Below are 15,516 nucleotides of genomic sequence, written 5' to 3' on the forward strand. Positions count from 1 at the left end.
AAGGAGAGCTGCCCAGCACGAAAGAAAGTGCAGCCTGCCCAGGAATGGCACTAAACACACAGAGAGCTGACACAACAGGATGACGCAACAAAAAGAAACACAGATTCCCGGTGCCACTGATAAGGATAGAAGCAGTCACAGAAGAACATGCAGCGAATGGACACAGAGAGCAGACAACTGGGGAGGGGCGAGGAAGAAGAGAGAAATAAATAAAAAATAAATCTTTAAAAAAAAAACAAAAAATAAAATAAAATACATGAAGCAAAAAATGACAGAACTGCAAGGGGAAAATAGACAAATCCACAGTTATTGTCAGAAATTTTAATACCTCTCTCTAAATAACTGAGAGAATAGACAGAAAATAAGCAAGAATATTACACTTGCACACTATTAACCATCTTGAATGAATTTATAGAACACTCACGTAACACCAAAATATACATTATTTTCAAGTGGACACAGAATATTTACCAAGATGGATAATATTGTAAATCATAAAACATGTTTCAATAATTTCAATACACAAAAGTCATGCTTTGGCCAAAATATAACAAAAAGCTGTGTTTAAAAAAAGAATAGTATGTAGTTAGCAACTATTTGTGTAAAACAAATACATACACAAATCATTATATATACAGCGGCTATCTCTGAAAGATAAACTAGAAAGTGATAAAACTGCTGGTTTTTGTAAAACAAGACTAGAATATTAGAGAAAAGTGGTTATTTGCAACATGTATGTTTTACTTTTTTATAAAAAAGTCAAATAAATTTCCAAATTCTTGTAAAGTGAAGAACTGGGTTTAAGAGCCCTAAACAATGTCCTCCTCAGTAGAAAATGGACCCTAAGAGTAGAAACCAAATTCCCCAAGCCAACCCAGTACATGAGGAAGAGATTTCCCAGCCTGGGGTTTCCAAAGGCTGCCACTGGAAAAGGCCTAAAGGAGATCATTGCCAGATACACAACGAAGCCTGAGCATATCCTAATAAATGCAGTCTGTTTTAGAAGTAAAATCATCCAGTGATCAAATCCATTTAATAAGAGCTTACAATATACCATGACTATGCTGGGGGTTTTTTTGGTCACAGTAAAAACTGCTTTATTGATGGCAGTTAGTACAAGTCAATAAATACTGAGCCCCCAAATCTTAGTTATTTATCAGATTACTGGTCCATAGAGCGCTGAATTAAATTGAACCAATACTGAGTGCTGGGATGATAAATTTAACTCAATCCTGCATCTTGGGAAATGAAGCTACGGCCCACTAATACACACCATATGCTGTTCCACCAACTGTAAGAACCATAGTGGCTCTGTACAGGAGGGCATCAGCTAACCCGCCCTTCAGATGCACTGGAATTCCATTATCCTCCTGAAAGAGCTTCTGTTTTTCTGGAACTTGATTTTCAAATTGCTTGCATGAAGCAGTACTTAGGGTCCTCTGGGCAATTTGACGAACAGCCAGCACATTCCTCAGGATCTTGGCTCTGCTACTTGTGTTAAGCTCTTTATGAACACAACCTCACTGAACTCCAAAAGCATGAAACATAAGCATTCTACTATCAAACCCACATCACGCATGAGAGAGCCAAGGCTCAGAAGAACAAACTTGTTCAAGGTCTCACATTTCAAGCAATAGAGTGGGGACTTAAACTAAAGTCCTAATGACTCAAATACTCGATGCTACCATGTCTTGGTGTTTTGTTGAGGCTTTTTTTTTTTTTAATGAAATTGTTTAGCAGTGAATTGGCCAGAAACTACTGCTCTAAAGCTGTTGGTGGGTAATGACATTTTCAAAGAATGAATTGATAGGATAAGGAATAGGCCCACAAGGGAAATCCTCAGGTAAGAAATGCAGAACAGAGGAGAAGATGTAGCTCAAGTGGTAGTGTACTGGCTTCCCATGTAAGAGGTCCTGAGTTCAATCTCCAGTACCTCCTAAAAACAAAAACATACATGCATCCAACTCAGGGTAGCCAGTGTAACTCAGTGGTTGAGCATTGGATTCCCATATACGAGGTCCTGGGTTCAATTCCCAGGCCCTAAAAAAAAAAGAAGAAATGCCGAATAAAGTGAGGAGAAAGGCAGTTGAGTCAATGGTATCAAACTAAAATTTCAGTAAGTTCTAGAGTAGATTTTCCCAAGTAAATTGTTCTCTCCCCATGTTCCCCTCTTATACTTTTTAACTCCTAGGGTCCAGATGAAAAAACAGAGAGGTTTGCAATGCAGTGTCCACAGCAGAATTGGGGTTGGGAAACACTTAATGTAGAGACTGTAAGGAAATCATAACACTAAACTAAGACGACAATGAAGTAGAAGGAGAAAGACAAAAGGGGCTGTTTAGTTTAGGTATATTTAATTATTGTAAAGGTTGTTCAAATAGCAGCAAGGAGATGCATTTTTCACTTGACATAAAGTTGCTTCAACATTTACAGTTTGTATTTGCAGCATGTCTCCAACGCTTCATTTCCTCTTTGACCAGTGACCAGCCTTTTCTCTCTTTGTGTTGGGAAGGATGACCCAAGTACCTCTCGAGTCCTCCACTTAAGTCAGCAATATGCTGAGGAGCCCTTCAGAGTGGTCTTGCAGAGAACATGTCCTTTAAGTGTCTGAGAGCTCGCAGAGGTGATCTGAAAAAAAAAAACAGAAAAAGACAAGGTAACCAGGACTGTGTCACAGGGACTTAATGTGGAGACGCTGGAGGAGAGGCCACCAAAAGGAATCTGATGGAAATGTCAGGTGATACAGACTGCATGATTTCCACGAGCCCCCAGTCCTGAAAGTAAGAGACAGCCTTAGGCAATGCATTGCTTATAATTTAAGTCATCAAAATGTGTCAGTCCCAGGGATGATGTCATTAAGATGGTCATGTAAGACTTCCCCAGGAAAAGTATCCCCTCAGAAACTACTAATACAGGACAAATCCCACTTGTTTGGAACTCTGGAGAATAACAGAGACTGGAGAAGGATTCCACAAACACTGAGTCAAAGAAAAGAAAAAAATACATCAAAAGAGAAGGTGTGACTGGGAAATGGCAGTCTCAACCCCTCCCCCTTACTCAGTCCTCCATGGCTGAAGAGACACACGGCAACAGTACAGCATAGAACAGGTACCTCCTGCTGTGGACACAGAGCACAAAGCCACCACAGCAGCAAGTTTGAACCCCACGCCTATCCAGGACATGATCCCAAGACCACAGAGATGGAGCATAGAACTCAAGAAGGCAGGCAAACACATTCATTAAAAAGGGCCCCCAGGAAACAAAAGAAACCCACATCAAACTGTTGGCAAGCAGTACACATATCCAACCTAGTCTCAAATTGCTGGAACACCTAAATGAAAAAATAGGCATGTTTGGCTGCTGAACCCATGTGGCTTCCTGGAACAGGATACCTGAATGTGGAAGCTTCTGGAGGCAGATAAGCCTCAAGGAGGGAAGCTGATATGGCTCGAGCAGCTGAGCTCTTGCCTACCTCATGGGAGGTCCCAGGTTTGGTTCCCGGTGTCTCCTAAAGATAATGAACAAGACAGTGAGTCAACACAAAGGGCTGGCGCTGCCAGCCAATGGACTTATTTTATGCAACAAAGAGACACAGGAGGGAAACACAACGAGAGACACAACAAAGCAGGGAGCAGAGATGGCTCAAGAGATTAGGTACCGGGAAGCGGACTTGGCCCAGTGGTTAGGGCGTCCGTCTATCACTTGGGAGGTCCGCAGTTCAAACCCCGGGCCTCCTTGACCCGTGTGGAGCTAGCCCATGTGCAGCGCTGATGCGCGCAAGGAGTGCCGCGCCACGCAGGGGTGTCCCCGCGTAGGGGAGCCCCACACACAAGGAGTGCACCCTGTAAGGAGAGCCACCCAGCGCGAAAGAAAGTGCAGGCTGCCCAGGAATGGCGCCATACACCGGAGAGCTGACTCAACAAGATGATGCAACAAAAGAAACACAAAAAGAAACACAGATTCCCATGCCGCTGACAACAACAGAAGTGGACAAAGAAGAACACGCAGCAAATAGACACAGAGAATAGACAACTGGGGCAGGGGGTTGGGAAGGTAAGAGAAATAAATAAAAAATAAATAAATAAATAAATCTAAAAAAAAAAGAGAGGTGAGATCCCTGGTTTGGTTCCAGTGCCTCCTAAAAAGAAGACAAGCATACAATGAACAGACACAGCAAGAGCAAACAATGAGGTGGGGAGGCAGGGAGAAATGGAGAAATAAATAAATAAATCTTAAAAAAAAAAAAAAGAACAGACTCATGGGAAAAGGGAAAACTAAACTGCTATAAGGTGGGATGGGCCCTAGAATTGAAAAGTGTAATGAAAAGGAGCACTGAGTGAGGTAAACAGTTGACCAAATAATAAGAGCTGGGAAAAAGTTCTGCACGAAAACAAAAAGAAGAGATCAGACTCCCAGAGAAGGAACAGAGGAAAGGAAGTTTTCTCCTGGAAGTGAAATAACTGCACATAAAAGAACAATCTTAAAAGGTATGTCAGAGAAGATGAAGCTCAGTGGTTGAGCACCTGCTTCACCTGTACAAGCTCCCAGGATTTCAATGCCCGGTATCTCCAAAAAAAAAAAAAAAAAGGGTCATATGTCCAGGGCAAGAAACAGGTACAGAAGACAGGAGAAAATCTGAACAGTTAAACACAGGCTGCTAAAGGTTCAAGCATCAAAGAGAGGACTTAACACATGGCCAATCTATAATAAAAGCCCCAGTAACAGGGAGAAACTGACTTTCAGAATTAGCACATCAAAATAATCAGATGCTGAATATATCAGCAGAAATAAGAAACAGAAAGAGGTGGCTTAGTCAAGGGAACAAATTAAAACTTCAGAGGATGCGGGCAGTGTGCGGAGTGGGTCATATGGGAGTCCCCTATATTTTTTTTAAGTAACATTTATGTAATCTAAATATCTTTTTAAAAAATTAAAAAACAAAAACAAGAAAAAACTTCGGAGGACATGAAGACTTTGTAAAAAGAAGCTCAAACAAATCTGCTAAGTCAATTCCAGGAAATGAAGGAAAATATGAATAGAAATAACTAAATATGGATGTAGAGCTAAAGGATATTAAGAAGACAATACAGGGAAGAAGATGTTGCTCAAGCAATTGGGCTCCTATCTATCATATAGAAGACCAGGGTTCGATGCCCAGGGCCTCCTGGTGAAGGCAAGCTGGTCCATGTGGTGAGCTGGCCCATGCAGAGTGCTGGCCTGTGCAGAGTGCTTCCCTTCTCAGGAGTGCTGCCCCACGCAGGAGTGCTAGACCACACTGAGAGCTGGCGCAGCAATATGATGCAACAAAAAGAGACAGAGGAGAGACAACAACAGACGCAGCAGACCAGGAAGCTGAGGTGACACAGGAGAATGACTGTCTCTCACCCACTCTGCAAGGTCCTAGGATCATTTCCTAGAGCCGCCTAATGAGAATACAAGCAGACAGAGAAGAACAACAGTGAATGAACACAGAAAGCAGACAATAGAGGGAGGGTGGGAAAATAAAATATTAAAAAAAAGAGAGAAGATAATATGTGAGCAAAAAGAAGAATCAGAAAGTTTAAAAAGAAACATAACAGAATTTAAAGGAATGAAAAGAATAATGGAGATTAAAAATACACTAGAGACACACAACAGCAGACTTTAGCAGATTGAAGAAAGAATCACAAACTAGAAGAAGGGACAATGAAAATTGTACAGTTAGAAGAAGAGATAGAAAACAGAACAGAATATACTGAGCAGCGTCTGGACTTGTGTGACAGCATGAAGCATATATGAACATACACATCATGGGAGTCCCAGAAGGAGAAAAAAGGGGCAGAAAGAATATTTGAGGAAATAATGGCTGACAATTTCCAACTTCCGAAAGACAGAACTATACATGTCCAAGAAGTACGATGTATTTCAAATAGGATAAACCCTAAGAGACCTACTCCAAGATACTTAGTAATCAGAATGTCAAATGACAAAGAGAGAATTCTGAAAGGAGCAAAAGAAAAGCGATTCATCAAATGCAAGGGAACCTTAATAAGAGAAAGTAACAATTTCTCATCTGAATCCATAGCAGCAATACGCAGTGGTATGATATATTTAAGGCACTGCATGAGAAAAACTGATAGACAAAAATTCTTTATATAATTATACCCTCTTTCAAAAACGGGGGAGAGGGAAGCAGATTTGTCTCAACTGATAAAGCGTCCACCTACCATATAGGAGATCCAGGGTTCAAGCCAAGGGCCTCCTGACCCGTGTGGTGAGCTGGCCCACACAGCGCTGATGCACACCAAGAGTGCCATGCCATGCAGAAGTATCCCATGTGTAGGGGAGCCCCACGCACAAGGAGTGTGCCCCTCAAGAAGAGCTGCCCCGTGTGAAAAAAGTGCAGACCGCCTAGGAGAGCTGACGCAGCAAGAGAACACAACCAAAAAAGAGACAAAGATTCCTGGTGCTGCTGACAAGAATGCAAGCGGACACAAAAGAAGACACAGAGAGTAGACAACGTAGCAGGGAAGGGGAGAAGTATATAAAAATGAATCTTAAAAAAACAACAAAAAAGAGGGAGATGGAAGCGGCTGTGGCTAAATCAGTTGGGCTCCTGTCTACCATATGGCAGGCCCTGGGTTGGCATCTTGGGGCCTCCTTGTGAAGGTAGGCCCACCCGCACACTACAGAGAGTTGTGGGCCCAAGCGCCATGGAGTACCACCAGGCCACAAGTGCCGCAGAATGCTCCCCGGCCCACAACTGCCACAGAGTGTCGCCGGCCCACAAGCACTGCAGAGAGCTGGTTCAGCAACTTGATGCAACAAAAAGGGAGACAAGAAAAACACAGAAAAGCATGCAGCAAATAGACACAGAGAGCCGACAGCAAGCAAACTGCAAGGGGGGGAGAATAAATATATAAATACAGGCACAGAAGAACGTACAGCAAATGGATGCAGAGAGCAGACAGCAAGCAAAAAGCCACAAGGGGGGGTATAAACAGAAAAAAGGAAGAGTTTAAGACATTAAAAGATAAACAAAAACTGAGAGAATTGTTAAAGGGAGTTCTTCAGGTTGAAAGGAAAAGACAGGAAACAGGGGCTTGGAGTGGCATGAAGTGAAGATCTTCAGTAAAAGTAACTAAATGGGCAAGTACAAAACCCAATAGTACTGCACTCTCAGTATATAACCCTACTCTTTAATTCCTCTAAGAGGATAAAACTGAAGAAGAAATAATCATATTTCCTGAAAATAGGCAAAATATAAAGAGGTAATGTGGGACATAAGCAACATAAAGAAGGGAAATGAAAGAACACGAGAGCAGATATGTCACTGAAACTAAAACTAGTAGTTTCCAGGCTTAGGTCATGTAATACAAATCCCAGTGTTGGTACAAAGAAAGAAATTTTTAAATATTCAGAAATGAAAATGAGAAAGGGCTCAAAGAGATACACCACAAAAGATGAGCAATACACAAAAGGAGGCTGCAATAAAGGAAAAGACATACAAAAAAGATGAAAAATATATTTTAAAAAAAAGAACAAAATGGTTGGAGTAAGCCCTGCCTTTAAAGTAGTAACACTTGGAAGCGGACTTGGCCCAGTGGATAGGGCATCCATCTACCACAATGGGAGGTCGGCAGTTCAAACCCCGGGCCTCCTTGACCCATGTGGAGCTGGCCCACGCACAGTGCTGATGTGCGCAAGGAGTGCCGTGCCACACAGGGGTACCCACCCCCTGTGCAGGGGAGCCCCACGCGCAAGGAGTGTGTTCTGTAAGTAGAGCCACCCAGTGTGAAAGAAAGTGCAGCCTGCCCAGGAATGGTGCCACATACACGGAGAGCTGACACAGCAAGATGATGCAACAAAAAGAAACACAGATTCCCAGTGATAAGGACAGAAGTGGTTACAGAAGAACACACAGCGAGGCGGCAGACTTGGCCCAGTGGTTAGAGCCTCCGTCTACCACATGGGAGGTCCACGGTTCAAACCCCGGGCCTCCTTGACCCGTGTGGAGCTGGCCCATGCACAGTGCTGATGTGTGCAAGGAGTGCCATACCGGGTAGGGGTGTCCCCCGCGCGTAGGGGTGTCCCCCGCAAGGACTGCACCCCGTAAGGAGAGCCGCCTAGAGCGAAAGAAAGTGCAGCCTGCCCAGGAACTGTGCCTCATACAGGGAGAGCTGACACAACAAGATGATGCAACAAAAAGAAACACAGATTCCCGTGCCGCTGACAACAGAAGCAGACAAAGAAGACGCAGCAAATAGACACAGAACAGACAATCGCGGGAGGGGGAGGGGGAGGGGGGGAGGGATAGATAAATAAATAATAAATCTTTAAAAAAAAGAACACACAGCGAATAGACACAGAGAACAGACAGCTGGGGCAGGGGTGGGGGGGAAGGGGAGAGAAATAAATAAAATAAATCTTTAAAAAAATAAAGTAATAACACTTAATATTAATGGATTAAACTACCCAATCAAAAGGCACAGATTGGTCAACATTACTGGCTATTCAGGGAATGCAAATCAAAGCTATAATGAGATATCCTTTCATACCTACTAAAATGGCAATTATTAAACAAAACAGAAAACTACAAGTATTGGAGAGGGTGTGGAACACTTATTCATTGTTGCTGGAAGTGGAGAATGGTACAGTCACTGTGGAAGCCATTTGGTGGTTCCTTGGAAGTTAGATATAGATTTACCATGTGATCCAGCAATATTGCAGTAGGTATTTACCCGGAAGAACTGAGAGCAGTGACACAGACAACTGCACATAGATGTTCATAGCAACTGCATTAGTCAGGGTTCTCTAGGGAAAGAGAATCAACAAGAGATATCTGTCAATTGTATGCAATTCTATAAGAGTCTGTCACGCAGCCACGGGGATGCACAAGTCCAGGTTCCGCAAGCAGGCTGCAACCAGGGACTGCAATGCAAGTCCAGTGAAGGTTCTTGACAAGTTCTGGGAGATTTTGGCTATCCAAAGACGAGCTGGGAAATTCTCTCTCAATGCTGGAATCACTTCCCCTTTTAAGGCATTCAACTGATTAGGTTAATCATCACTCATTGCTGATGGCAATCTCCCTGATTAATGTAATTATAACCAGCTATCTATGATTTACCACGGCAGTAAAGTCAATGATGACTAAAGTACATAAATGCCTTTTTATTAGAGTTAGCCCAGTGTTTGCTTGACTAAACAACTGGGCACAATTTCCTGGCCAAGTTGACACAATATCCTAACCATCAGAGCAACATTATTCACAACTGACAAAAGATGGAAAACAACCCAGGTATACATCAACTAATAAATGGATGTGGTATATACACACAGTGGACTTTATGCGGCTGTAAGAAGAATGAAGTCATGAAGTATATGAAAATGTGTATGAACTTGGAGGGCACTATGTTGAGTGAAGCAAGCCAAAAACAAAAGGACAAATATTGTATGATTTCACTACTATGAAATAAATAGAATGAGTAAAATCATGGAGTAAATAGTTAGACTAAAAGTCACTAGAGAACAGACTATGGCTACAGAATGGAAAGCTGAGGTTTAATCTGTACAGAATTGGTAGAAGTTATTTGTAAATGTTTGAAAATGACTTGAAATAGTGAAAGCATATTATAGAATTTGTAATTAATAGTACCAATATATAAGTATAATAATGGTTTTTGTTGTTTTTTTAATCATGAAAATGCTCTAATATTGAAAAAAAAGACAAAATTGACAAAATGGATTTTAAAAAGAGGCACAATCCAACTATATGTTGTTTACAAGAGACTCACATTAGACCCCGTGATGGTTAAACTAATGTGTCAACTCAGCCAGGTGATTCTGCCCAGTTGTTTGGTCAAGCAAGCACTGGGTTAATTGTAATACAAGGACATTATTGCATAGATGGCTGATTATGTCTACAATCAACTAAGGAGCTTGCCTGTCAGCAAAGAGTGACATTTTATCCAATCAATTGAATACCTTAAAAGGGGATGTGATTTCAGAATTCAGAGAGCATTTTCCAGCTTGACTTTGGATAGCCAACATCTCCTGAGGCCCTTCATCTGAGGCCCTGGTTTGCAGCCTGCCAGCAGAATTTGGACTTGTGTATCCTCAGAGTCAAATGAGAGAATTGTATAAAATCTTACATTATTTACAGGTATCTCCTGTTGATTCTGTTTCCCTCGAGAGCCCTGACTAATAAAGACCCAAAGACACAAAAGGTTGAAAGAAAATGATGGGCAAAGATAATCCATGAAATAGTGTCCAAGATAGAGCTGGGGTAGCTATAGTACTATGAGATAAAATAGACTTTTAAGTCAAAAACTGTTACAAGAGACAAAGAAGGACACTACATACTAATAAAAGGGCCCCTCCACCAAGAAAAAATAACAATCATAAATATGCACCTAACTACAGTGTCTCAAAATACATGAGGCAATACTGGCAACACTGAAGGGAGAAGTAGCAGACACCTCTACAATAATAGTTACACACTTCAAAACTCCACTGTCATCATTAGAACATCTAGAAAAATATCAATAAATAGAGAACATGAATAATATGATAAATGAACTAGAACTCACAGATATGTACAAAACACTGGATCCCAAACAGCAGGATAAACATTCTTCTCAAGTGCACACAAAGTGTGCTCCAGGATAGACCACATGTTACATCATAAAACAAGTCTCAATAAATTCAAAAAGATTGAAATTATACAAAGCAACTTCTCTGACCACAATGGAATGAAGCTGGAAATCAATAACAGGTGCAAAACTGAAAAATCCACAAATATATGGAAGGTAAATAATATGCTCTTAATCAGTGGGTCAAAGACAAAATCATAAGAGAAATCAATAAATATCTTGAGAAGAATGGAAATGAGAACACAGCATAAAATTTATGGGATACAGGGAAGACAATGCTCAGAGGGAAATTTATTGCCCTAAAGGTTATATTAAAAAAGAAGAAAGGCTCAAATCAAAGACCTAACCATACACCGTGACGAACTAGAAAAAGAACAGTAAACTGAACCTAAAGCATGCAGAAGGGAAGAAATAATAAAGATTAGAGCAGAAATAAATGAAACAAAGACTAAAAACATAGGGAGAGAGAAGCAGATGTAGCTCAGTGGTTGCATGCTTATTTCCCACGTATGAGGTCCTGGGTTCAAATTCCTGTTCCTCCTAAAAAAAAAACATGCCTGTGCAGCGAGCCAGTGCCCAGGTGGCAAGCCAAGTGCCCATGTAGGCGCCACGTGGCAAACTAAGTGTCCATTCAGCGAACTAGTGCCCACATACTGAGCCTAGTGCCCACATGAGTGCCCGTATGGCGAGCCAGTGCCTGCATGTCGAGCTGAGTGTCCATGTGGTTAGCCAGTGCCCACGCAAGTGAGTCATGCAGCAAGATGATTATCCAACAAAAAAAGATACAAAGGGAAATCAAGGTGAAGCTCAGCAGAGACCAGGAACTGAGGTGGCACAATTGACAGGGAGCCTCTCCACATCAGAGGTCCACAGGATGGAATCTCAATGAGAAAAGAAGACAAAAAGAGAAATAGATACACAAGATCACACAGCAAATGGACACAGCAAAAACAGCAGGGTGGGGGAAGGGGAGGGGAAGGAAAAAAAAAAACGATTACATACCAGTATCTCTTATGAATAGAGATGCAAAAATCTTTGACAAAATACTAGCAAACCGAATCCAAAAGCACATTAAAAGAAAGAAATCCACACGGGTCAAGGAGGCCTGGGGTTGAACCACGGATCTCCCATGTGGTAGGCGGATGCCCTATCCATTGAGCCAAGTCCGCTTCCCTCATTTGAGTTTTATGGTCATGAATTTGAAATGAGTGCATTCAGCTCATGTAATAGAGCAGAGGATGAAACCTAAGGAATAGGAAGGAGGTAACAATGATCAACATCAGTAGACAAAGAATCACCCTCTTCTCTCTTTCTTGCAGATGCTCCAGAGCCTCTGCCTACCTCATTAGAACATGGCTGGCCAGCTCTTGGTTCTGAAGCAAAGTGGATGTAAGGACCAGGAGGGAAGATGGCAGTGCTAGCCCTGTGACAGTTTGAGAAGAAAAGGATGGTGTATAAAGAAAAAGGTAGAAGGAAAGAAAGGAAGACTATTCCTAGTGAAAGAGGAAAAGAAAAGGAAAATCCTATAGCCATATGGCTAGGCCTGCTATTCCAGGGAAGGGACCCAGGAAACTTGAACACATGTAAGTTAGGGATGCCTGGGGCATCAAAGACCAAAAGGACACAATGATCTCTGACAGAGACCACTATCAACTAATCAAAACCACTTATACTTTCTGGCCTTTCTGCAACAGGAAACTACATGCTACACTTCAACCTCACTGAATTCTCAGAAGGGACCCTTCTGGTACAGATGAAAAGAGAAGAAAAACAGGAGGCCATTACTTAGGAACAGTCTAAAATCCAGACCAAGGTGCTCTTCTAATATACAGATTGAGAAAACCACTGAGAGGAGATTTTCATTTTATTAAATAATTTCTCCCAGTAAAAAATTTCATCCCTCTAATGATTCAATCAAACATTTGTTTTCACCATGCAAGCCAAAAGCCCAAAAGGACAATTTACCTTCACCAGCACGTAGTCACCAGGCTGGGCTCTGACCCTGAACCCAGGGTTAGTGACATCTTTCATCTCTACATCAGGAAAGATCACCTTAAGGTTTCCATCATTCCGGCCACACAGGTCAGCAGGAGAGCGTTTGCTGATCTGCAGAAAGAACAGAGAAGGGTAATTATAGGTAATCAGGATACACCAATTTTAAGGAGAAGAGAACTAAAATTTATCTCTGTAAACTACATGCCAGACACTATACCAGGAACTTTACATCCATTACCTCTTTACCCTCTTCACACAAATACCAGATTTCTGCAAAGGTCTCCTAATTATTTCTGTTTTCACCATTCCCTTCTATGGTCTATTCTCATACAAGAGCCAAACCTCCCACCTCACTCAGATTAAAAGAAACATCCTAATTAAAAAAAAAAAAAAAAAAAAGCAACATCCTTAAAATGTTCTATAAAACCCAGAATGACCTGGCCCCCTGTGGCAGTTTGAGGTTATTTTTGTGAATAAAAAAAAAAAAATGAGAGAAAAATTATGTTTATAAACTTGACTATTCCTCTGGGTGTGATATCTTTTGATTGTGTTAAAATCAAAGGTTTTAGGTTTACTTAAAATCAATCGAGGGCTTTGAGTCAACCACATCAGTAGGGCGTGACTCAGTCTTGAGTCCCTGCTCCGTTGGTGGGCTGATATAAGTAGACACTCATTCAAGAAAATACACAGAAGAGGAGAGAACTTGGTCATTTTGGTCCTGCCATGTGACAGAAAGGAGAAGACTCAAACAGCAAAAGTCCTAGGAAGAGAGATGAGCCATTTGCCTGATAGTTTGCAGCCAAAGATAACAAAGCTGCTGAGCAGATGAGAAGGCCCAAGAGACCACACGTAGAGATCGCATGCCATCTTGCTTCAACACGTGGAAACTGGTGAGAAAGCAGCCTTGAGCTGGACTCTTTAGGGCCTTGTAACTGCAAGCTTTTACCCCAAATAAATACCCTTTATAAAAGCGAACAGAGTTCTGGTACTTTGCATCAGCACCCCTTTGGCTGACAAAATACACCCCCATTACCTCTCTGAACTCATCTTCCTCCCTGTCCTCCTCACTCACTCTGCTCCACTTACATTTACCTCCTTTGTTTTTTCAACATCCTAAGCATGCTCCTGCCTCATGGCCTTTAAATGTGTTTTTTCCTCTGCCTCAAATACTTTTCCCCCAGATATGGCTTGGTTCGTACTTTATTTACCTCAGGTTTCTCCTCAAATGTCAACTCCTTGGTGAAACTTGGTTCACACCTTCTCTTTCCTCAGGTTTCTCCTCAAATGTTGCCTTCTTGGTGAAGACATGCCTTGTTACTGATATAAAACGCTAATGACTACCACACCTTACCTATTCCTTCTCCCCATGGTAGCCAGCCTTAAATACAACCCCATATAAACCCTGTATCCCAGTGTTCACACCACTGTGAAGACCCAACCTACACTGAAAGAAGGTTGATCTATGTGACCAAGGAAACAGAAAAAAATGGTAAATTACTTCTGAGATTAGATTTAAAAAGACTGACACTTTCAGTTTCTATCTTTACATGAATGTGCACAAGCGCTGTCCCCTCTCTCTGTCTTGTCACTTGCTCTCATGGAATCCAGCTGCCAGGAATCCAGGTCCATTTTATAAAGGGACCTTTAGGCAACCCTGTGGAGAGCTCCAGGTAGCAAGAAACTGAGGCCTCCAGCCAAGAGCCAGCAAAGAACTGAAGACGGGACAGCCAAGTAAATAAGCTAAAAAGGGGATCCTTCAGCCCAAGTTAGGCCTCCGGATGACAGCAGTCCTGGCCAACAATTTTGACTGAAACTTCGTTAAGGGAAGCGGACTTGGCCCAATGGATAGGGCATCTGCCTACCACATGGGAGGTTCGCGGTTCAAACCCTGGGCCTCCTTGACCCGTGTGGAGCTGCCCCATGCACAGTGCTGATGTGCGCATGGAGTGCCGTGCCACGCAGGGGTGTCCTCAGCATAGGGGAGCCCCACTCGCAAGGAGTGCATCTTGTAAGGAGAGCCGCCCAGAGGGAAAGAAAGTGTAGCCTGCCCAAGAATGGCACCACACACAACAGAGAGCTGACACAACAAGATGACGCAACAGAGAGAGACACAGATTCCTGGTGCCACTGATAAGGACAGAAGCGGTCATAGAAGAGCACACAGCGAATGGACACAAAGAGCAGACAACTGGGGGGGGGGGTAAGGGGAGAGAAATAAATAAATAATAAATCTTTGAAAAAAAACCTTCATTAAGAGACCCTAAGCCAGCTAAGTTACTCCCAGATTCCTGACTCTCAGTAACTATTTAAAATGTTTGTTTTAAGCTGTTAAATTTAGTGGTAATTTGTTATACAACAATAGAAAACTACTAACACTTCTTTCATTTTTTATTTTTATTATCAATGTTACATGTTAGTTAACACAAAACAACTACAATAACAATAAATCTGCTTTAGTCAGCAGTTATACTCCCCCCCATTTCTCTTTTCTAGTTTTATTTTTTTTCTCTTTAGCACTTCTTGCCATTTAATATATTACAAAATTTACTAGTGTGTTTTCTGTTTCAGTTTTTTTAAATTTTTTTCTCTCCCCCCTTCCCTGGCCCCCCATGTCTGCTCTCTGTGTCCATTTGCTGTGTGTTCTTCTGTGTCCACTTGCATTCTTGTCAACGGTACTGGGAATCTGTCCCTTTTTTGTTGCATCATCTTGCTGTGTCAGCTCTCCGCGTGTGTGGGACCACTCCTGGGCAGGCTGCACTTTTTTGTGTGTGGAGCGGCTTTCCTTGCAGGGTACACTCCTTCGTGTGGGGCCCCCCTACACAGGGGACACCCCTGCATGGCAAGACACTCCTTGTACACATCAGCACTGCACATTGGGCCAGCTCACCAC

At 42.2% G+C, this 15,516-nt stretch overlaps 1 protein-coding gene across 5 annotated transcripts in view; it reads right to left on the reverse strand.

The window, feature by feature from the left end:
* Positions 1-309: 309 nt before the first annotated feature.
* Positions 310-15,516, reverse strand: part of CDK5RAP1 (CDK5RAP1 mitochondrial tRNA methylthiotransferase) — a 58,986-nt gene continuing 43,779 nt past the window's right edge. For all 5 annotated transcript variants that reach the window (XM_058286905.2, XM_058286906.2, XM_023589954.2 and 2 more), the window contains 2 exons: positions 12,597-12,737; positions 310-2,628 (listed from right to left, as the gene is read on the reverse strand). In XM_058286905.2, coding sequence (XP_058142888.1) covers positions 2,548-2,628; positions 12,597-12,737 — 222 coding nt within the window. In that variant the 3' untranslated portion in view covers positions 310-2,547. The remainder of the gene's footprint in view (positions 2,629-12,596; positions 12,738-15,516) is intronic.

The sequence above is a fragment of the Dasypus novemcinctus genome, chromosome 24 (genome assembly GCF_030445035.2).
Source record: "Dasypus novemcinctus isolate mDasNov1 chromosome 24, mDasNov1.1.hap2, whole genome shotgun sequence".
NCBI classification, from domain to species: Eukaryota; Metazoa; Chordata; class Mammalia; order Cingulata; family Dasypodidae; genus Dasypus; species Dasypus novemcinctus.